Source organism: Nansenia antarctica, assembly GCF_963989245.1.
Source record: "Nansenia antarctica genome assembly, chromosome: 5".
Taxonomy (NCBI): domain Eukaryota; kingdom Metazoa; phylum Chordata; class Actinopteri; order Argentiniformes; family Microstomatidae; genus Nansenia; species Nansenia antarctica.
The window spans coordinates 7,056,383-7,064,938 of NC_137690.1; the positions used below are offsets into that span (position 1 = coordinate 7,056,383).

The 8,556-nt window shown below is 43.5% G+C and overlaps 1 protein-coding gene across 1 annotated transcript; it reads right to left on the minus strand.

Moving 5' to 3' along the window:
- Nucleotides 1–1,265: 1,265 nt before the first annotated feature.
- On the minus strand, nucleotides 1,266–2,448 carry LOC308157699 (uncharacterized protein; the record flags this gene model as incomplete). The annotated part of the gene is made up of 2 exons (XM_080531307.1): nucleotides 1,266–1,527; nucleotides 2,243–2,448. The coding sequence occupies 2 exons, from the start codon at nucleotides 2,446–2,448 to the stop codon at nucleotides 1,362–1,364; spliced, it is 372 nt and encodes a 123-aa protein (XP_080387433.1). The 3' UTR covers nucleotides 1,266–1,361.
- Nucleotides 2,449–8,556: the final 6,108 nt, after the last annotated feature.

The following is an 8,556-nucleotide window of genomic DNA, read 5'->3' on the forward strand; positions in this document are numbered from 1 at the left end:
TCTTCGACACAGTAAACCACAAGATCCTTCTCTCCATCCTCTCAGAACTGGGCATCTCTGGCACCGGTTTGCTTCCTACCTGGCGGGTCGCTCCTACCAGGTGCCCTGGAGAGAATCACTGTCTTCTCCACGAACCCTCACCACTGGGGTACCCCAGGGCTCTGTCCTAGGGCCCCTACTGTTCTCCCTCTATACCAAGTCTCTTAAATGTATATACACACACACACACTCACCGGCCACTTTATTAGGCACACCTTGCTAGTACTGGGTTGGACCCCCTCTTTTGCCTTCAGAATTGCCTTAATTCTTCATGGAAGAATTCAACAAGGATTGTAGATTCAACAAGGTGCTGGAAACATTCCTCAGAGATTTTGGTCCATATTGACATTAAAGCATCACACAGTCGCTGAAAATTTGTGCCAATAAAATATCCACCACACCATTACACCACCACCACAATTTTCACCCAGAGAACTGCTGCTCACTGGATAGTTTCTCTTTTTTCTGACCCCTAGAGATGGTTGTGTGGGGAAATCCCAGTAGATCAGCACTTTCTGAAATACTCATAACAGCCGGTCTGGCACCAACACCCATGCCATGTTCAAAGTCACTTTAATCACCTTTCTTTCCCATTCTGAAGCTTGGTTTGAACTTCAGCAGATCATCTTGACCATGTCTACATGCCTAAATGCATTGAGTTGCTGCCACATGATTGGCTGATTAGATATTTGCGTTAACGTGCAGTTGAATAAAGTGGCTGGCGAGTGTATGTATATTAGTGCATTAGTCAATCCATTAACATTTTTAATCAAGTTAATCACTGTAGGAGCCAGATATGGTCCTGTGATACGTACATGTAATTCACTGTGTGGGCATGGGGGTGGCGCTGTCACAATACCTGAGGCAGATATACAAGGTAGCACATTTGTTGTTATTGTCAGGTGTTGACCCCGGAAGGGCAAATAGGTTTGACCGCATTGGCGCTGAGTTTGTTTATTGTTATTGTTCTGTACAAGTGAGTAAGCCATTGATGGCACATAGTAAAGCAATACATGTTTATTATACTGCAAATCAACGACTACGGATCCTGTATAACAAGCAGCAACACTTAAACTAGAACGCACAGCGCGTCAACCGGACAATCCGCGGGTTAGCATCTCAGTAGCTCAGTATTAGACTGTGCTCCTATAACAATCACAATAATAGGCTGTGATTAATTATGATTAATCACAAGTTTAAAATACTAGTATTGACTTTTACTTCACTATTTTTGGGGGGAGATAAAGCAAAAACATTACACGTGTAAAAGAAACAAATAAGCATCCCCTATTGGTGACTTTGGGTGAACTATCCCTTTAAATCTAGGCCATCATACGTACCATCAGTAGGCCAAGGTTCAAGCCAGCCTTGGAGACTAAGGTGATTTCCTTCTCCACATTTCTGTCCAGCCGCCAACTCCTCACAAGCTTGGCCTCCAGCTTGTAGACGATCTTCCCGTGAGGGCCCCTGAAAGATGAAGGCATGCTCCTGGAATAGAAACACAAGAGGCCATAGAGGCCAAGATAATGTGTTTCATCAACCATCAGAAGACGTTAATAATATGACCAACAGGAGGGGAGCATTACTCAACAAGAGGTTTAATGAGTACAACAAAGACCCACATTTGCTGTTTTGGACTAAACGAAGAGTGTTCTGTTCACTCTATAACTTACTCCACAGGAAGGGATAAGCTGAATGGAAAGACATGGATCCCAGGGGGGAGACCTGTGAGAAAAGAACATGATAACCAGTGTTAGCCTACATAATAACGAAGATTATTGCCCACCCCATCCATGCAAGACCTGAAGATAGATGCAAACAAGGAAGCACTAGTGCATGTATGTTGTTGATTATGACTACAGGCCTAATAGTCATCAGATGTGTTGAGAAGTGGATGTTTACTGCAACGCCTGTCAATAGGTCTATCCCCCGATAAAATCCCGACAAATTAAAAAGACAAATCAAAGTGTAGTAAACTGAAAAGTAGTGCCTGCTCTTGTATGAACCAATGTGTGGAATGAGGATATCACTCTTGGTTGGGTGCTGGACTACTATGTATGAATTATATCCATGTGCTGCAGCCTACATCTGATTTCATATGCATGGTTTGCTGACCAGAGAACCTATACCAATTTTACCCGCGGTACAGTAAACAATACCACCCCCCATAGACTTACGTTTTGAAGGTTCCTGAATGATTAACTGATCCACTTTGAAAAATCTTGTGTGTGCAGAGAAACTGTCGTCGTTGTCAAAACTACTTTTCTTCCAATAGACCTCTGCGTCCCCCTTGGCTTTTACGAAAATACTATCCAATTTAATTTGTTTTCTTAACTCCAGAGTGACTTTGCCCGTGATACAGTCACCTTCGGAAAACGTCCCAAAGTCATTAATTTGATCACAACTCATGGCTAAGGATTTTATGGAAGACATTTTCGATTGGAACAGAACTATCCCTGAGATCAACTTTCTAACTGATCACTTCAGCTATGACCAATAAAGAAGTTCATGGCTCATCTGCTCTGTTTACAACAGTTATAGTTCAGACCAAGTCATTTGATTGGACAACAGGCATTTCCTGCAAACTGCGACACTTTAAATGAATGTGCAATAACACTATGTGCAATATGACAACCCTAGTCATCTATCTGTACAGTATAGTATAGTGGATAGTGTACATAGCCTTTATTTATGTAAACCAGCTCCTTCCCTTCTTGTGTTTTTTTTAAAAAGTTTTTTTTCTTTCCTAACACCCCTCCTAAATTTCGTAGTTTGGTACCTGTACTATAGCAATGACAATAAAGACCATTCATTCATTTCATGAGTGCTGATACAGCACTAGGACTTTAAACTACAGGGGCTGTGTTCGGAATAGCATACTAGTATAGCGTACTATTTAGTGTTGTTCCGATACCATTTTTATCCCGTATTACCACCGATCCCGATACCTGACCGTGCAGTACTTGCCGATACCGAGTACCGATCCGATACCACGGCGTTTGAGAAAAAAAAAAAAGAAAAAAGTTTTTAGGCATTCCAAGTTCAGTCTGTACAGTTTGCAGACGTGAAGTGGCCAGTGGGGAATGCTTGAAGTGGCCGATGATCTTTCTCCCATTGGCCAGCGCGTCGCACACACTCCGCTGTGACAGTAGGCCTTCCTGCACCACTAATGCATGTGTGTTCTGTGTTCTGCATATGTAAACAATTCAAACAAACATAGAGAAAACTTCTCCTCGGGAGAAGGAAGGAGGCAGGAAGTACCTGCCGCACGGAGACAGACAGACAGACAGACAGACAGACAGACAGACAGACAGAGAGAGAGAGAGAGAGAGAGAGAGAGAGAGAGAGAGAGAGAGAGAGAGAGAGAGAGAGAGAGAGAGAGAGAGAGAGAGAGAGAGAGAGAGAGAGAGAGAGAGAGACGGAGAGAGAGAGAGAAAGAGACGGAGAGAGAGAGAGACACGGAGAGCCACAACAGCAGATCCCGAAAGGGGGTGTGGCGCGGAGACGGAGCCGAGAACTATCCCGAAAGGGGAACAGCTGGGCGGGACTCGGAGAAGCGGCCGCGCGGACATTATTATTATTATTTGAACTCTCTCCAGCACGCCGGTGGCGGTGCTAGACTGTGCAACCGAAATAAATATCGATTAAGGTCGATATGTTTTTCCTGTAAAATGTGTCCTATCTTGGCTGTGGGTTGTATCGCTTTAAGCGGAGTGGCGTAGTCTATATGTCTGAGGGCTGCGTTGGTAAAAGTCGCTCTGGGAAACTGATCGGCACTCGTAGAACGCCTCTTGTCCAATCGGATTCCTCGGTCCGTTTATGACGTCGGAGCCCAGTGTGCGCTCCGGCGCTCTCAGGGGGACTTTCCGAACGTTGCCCCGGTAGCATAGCTTAGCTTGGGCTCTGAGCAGCTGGAAGGGACAGCAGGTTACCTGAGGTGAGCCTCGCTGCTCCACCGCTCCTCTCCTCGACAACCACAGTTGCGTGTTTGTTTTTCCGCGATAGTGAAAGTTTGGTATCGGGTGTTATATATTTGTTAGTACTCACCGATACCGATACCAGCATTTTTGTGCGTATCGGTGGCCATGCCGATACCAGAATCAAGGACCCCAATTGAAATAAGCCAGTGGCTTTCTTGGGTTTTTATCCTGTTAGTTGACCTTGTATGTAATATGTACTTTCATGTACCTACTTCTGCAAATCTTCTAATAAAGTTTTCAATCAATCAATCAATCGGAACAACACTAGTACTATTCATACTATGTATGACGTAGATTTGAGTATGTAGTGCGTTCACACTGCATAGTACCGGTATGTGCAATTTGTGTATGCGAGAAATGCCGGGATGTATACTAGATTCGCCAACATTTCTGAGTATGCAGTCTCTTCAGTCTCGTTAAACTGTGTCATACAGCTGTTTACATGATCCAATTGACTGAAAAGATAGAAAGCTCGCAATAAACAACATTTCTTTGCACAGATTCAAGTGTGTGGATGCTGCTGTTTTGCACTCTATTTGATACTCTTCAACTCCAGCACCTCAGCTAAGTCTGATCATGGATGAGCGGCGTATATGAGAATATACATGGTGAAATGCATTCTTAGACATGTGTTGTAGTTTTATATCAAATATGCTGAGAATTAAAGTCTGTCTCTCTACATTCTGGGGAATGGAACACTAAAGGAAGTCCTGCCCTTCCTGTAAGAGAGGTGCCAATGACTGGTTGCGCAATAACTGTCGCACTGACTAAAATCTAGCGCTTCCTGTCACCACATTTGTTTGCCAAGATTAGTGATCTCATAAATTGTGTTGACTTTGTATATAAGGGGTGTGCTCAGAGAAGGAGGGGGCTCTGAGGCTCTGGATTTTGCAAACTCTAGACTGAAGGCTTCAAGCTAATTTGATCAATCTCCTTGTGTTCAATATTCAATATCAATAGAGAATAAACCAGATTAAATCCACTACACATATCTACGTCATCATGATTACAAAGATGCCACTTGAAATGCATAAAATCCAAGTTCATTCGTGTCTTACACACACACACACACACACACACACACACACACACACACACACACACACACACACACACACACACATTCACCTAGTATTTGACTGCCTGTAGCCCCCCAGTCACAGATGGTCCCAGTATTGTAGCTTCAGAAGGAACAAGTTGGTAGTGCTTGCTGTAGCAAGCAGCACTATATGTTATTGCTCTTATATATTTATTTCAATGCTGTTCTTTTACCAACTGCTAAGACAACAATATAGCTATTATGTTTCAACATTTCTGTCAAACTCTGCAGTAAAGGTATCTAACTAACGTAACGTAGCTAGCTAATGTTAGCCTACAGAAGTGGAAAACAAACGTCAGATCAGATATATAAACGGGTTATTTTGATAAACTGGCCACATGGTTACTTTCTCACCTGAAAACATATTAAAACTTAATAAAATGACATGTTAACACTTGTAGAGCCAAAATTACAACAGCTTTTAGCTCATGGAGGTATAGCCTGCTTTAAAATCCCCGCTGCCGGCCGGTGCGAAATGCATTCCGGGATAGTGAGCTGCATACTTCAGTGTGAACAGTCGACTGGTAATGGCATACTTATTGGCATACTTGTTATGAATTTAGTAGGCAGTATGCCGTATACACTCATTGAGTATGTAGTATGCAGTATGCTAGTGTGCTAATATATAGTACCACAGTTGTTGAGGTTGCTGCAGAATATTTTTTCCCTCACAACTGTTATATGTACATCAGTAGAGGCAGGTGGAGGTAGACAGGCATGGTGGAGAACAGGCATGTTTGATACCATTCCCTATTCTGTTTCATGCATTACAATGACTGTCCTCTGATTTTCACCCAGAGTGTCCTCCAAATGTCCTCTGATTTCTACCTCCACCAGCCTTCCCTGAAATTAAGTACATTCATATGCAATAAACAACAACAACAACAACAACACAACACTTTATTTATATAGCACCTTTCATACATACGTTTTGATCGAGGACCACTTTGGAAATAAGTGTTTTTAAATAATGCTTTCAAGTGCTATCCTCTGGACATTACTTAGTGTCATGATGCATAAGTGATTCTATGTAAATTCATAATAAAAATCAAATACATAAGGATGCAGCTCAAAGTGCTGTACAATACAGTATTACCGTATTTTATGCTCTAGGCAAGGGGTTGGCGACCCTGGAGTAATTAGGGGTTCAGTGCCTTGGCCAAGGACACCTCGAAACGTGGCCAGTGGGGGTTTGAACCGCCGAACTGACAACCTTGTAATCATTAGAGGCCGGCTCTACCTCCTGAGCCACTGCCTCCCCGATCATACATTATCTGGTCAAGACTAACATCAGGTGGTCCACTATGCCTTTAATTGTTGGTTTACAGTCAGATTTCTTACTACTAGCCATGTCATGTAGTTTTAATCAAACATACACACTTCCAAACAAGTTCAAATATTCAGGACGATACGGGCCGACATATGTAATTGGCTAGTTACGTTTTTTTGTTTTGTATTTGGAGCCGATACAGTAGATATCTGAAAACAAGGATCATAAACTAACTCATGTGACAAACTGTTTTAAGCTTCATAGGCCTATGTGGTTTGGGAACTGAGTCAACCCATACCCGTGTGTGTGTGTGTGTGTGTATGTGTGTGTGTGTGTGTGTGTGTGTGTGTGTGTGTGTGTGTGTGTGTGTGTGTGAGTGAGAGAGAGAGAGAGAGAGAGAGAGAGAGAGTGTTCTGTGTGGTCCAACAATGCATAGCTCCTAATCCCTGGTAAAACAACAACACAGCATTGTGTAAAAGCCTTCAACGGACAGTAGTGGTGTAACTAAGGAGACAGTTGCCACGGCGGTGTGATGAGTGGAATGTTCAAGGAGGGGGGTGTGGCCCAGCTGGAGTCATGGCCACGGGCCTACTAAAGACTGTCCTAAGGTGACACAGTGGAGTGACAACAAAGTTACTGTGGAACACAACTCAACCGATGTAAAGGAACAACTTCCATTCAAGAAAACGAGAAGGAGACTGTTTGCCTGATGTCCATATTGCAGGTTAGTTGCTTATACAGTACAACGTTTTACAGGTATGGTATTATACATTATAGCCTACACACTTTTGTGTCCTCAAAGTTGAATTACTTGTATCGCCTGCTGCTTTCTCAAATGCTGAAGTACGTCGTCAATGAGATTGAGGGACTTAAAGATATTACCATGAGACGGTATCATTTGCTCTCAAAGGACAAACAAGCCTATGCAGAAAAATTGGAAGGCTGTCCAGGAGTCTAAGCTCCCACACCAGCAGGCTTGCGAATGCGAACAGCTTCTTCCCTGCAGCTGTCAAGCTGCTGAACTCAAGATCCCGGCAGTAGCCTTGCCCCCTAGCCTCCCCCCTTACCTCTACCCCCCCCACCCAGCCCCCCCCACCGCCAACAGGATGAACATTGCACACACCCCCCCCCCCCCCCCCCCTCCCCCAAACACCCAGGACATCAACTCAGCTTTGGCCCACTACTGTTTTTGCACTTTGTGCATATACTGTACATATTGTATTGATAACCATTGCCCTTGCTCTGTACATATCTACTGCATATATCTTACTGTGCATATCTCACCCTCGTCTGTACATATCTCTCTGTACGTATATATCTTTATGGCTTTTGCACTATTGCACTGGCTAGATGCAGAATGCGTTTCGCTTGTCTCTGTACTTGTACTCTGACAATTGTTCAATTGAATCTGAATCTGAAGTGGCATTTTACAACTCGTGCTACTGTACAACAATCTGGTCTGGGGGGGAAAACGTTGCACCCGCAACTAGATTTGTAAACAAAGTGTTTGGCACAATGTGTGTGAGATAGAAATCACCTTCCTCTCAGCCACAACACGTCTAGATTTTCTTTCTTGAATAATTTACCTCAGGCACTGCATGTGTAACAGGTACTGTATGGACCAGTAAATGTGGTTTCCTGTTTCTGTCCCGACCCCTCTGTATCTAGCTGGGTAATCTAAAACTTCCCACCGCTAAGTAAACAATCTGAGAACAATAATGTGAGTAACCGGGTACACAGTTTAGAGGGAGAGAGGGGAGGGGAGGGTTACCTCAGGCAGAGAGGGGAGGGTTACTTCCTGGAAAACCTCCTGTAGTTCAGTAACTGGACCTCAAGCAGAACTAGCCTCCAGGAAATAGAGATCTTCTGTATTGTGATAGTGGCTATTGTAGGTCTATTGTTTGTTTGGTTTGTTCTGTCTGTGGTTTCAAAAGCTTTCCCAATCCAACAGGGAAATGTGTGGAATGCAGTGTTCAGGGATAGTGAGAAACAGTGCCCTCTGCTGTCCTGGAAGATAGCTGAAGGTTCACTCTTACAATTATTCTACACACATAATACTGTGCCTCAGCTCAGATACTCCCTTTCCACACAGCTCAGGCATAATAATATGAGACAATATTTATGTTCTATCTAATAATATCAAATAAATACCCTGGCGTCACAACATC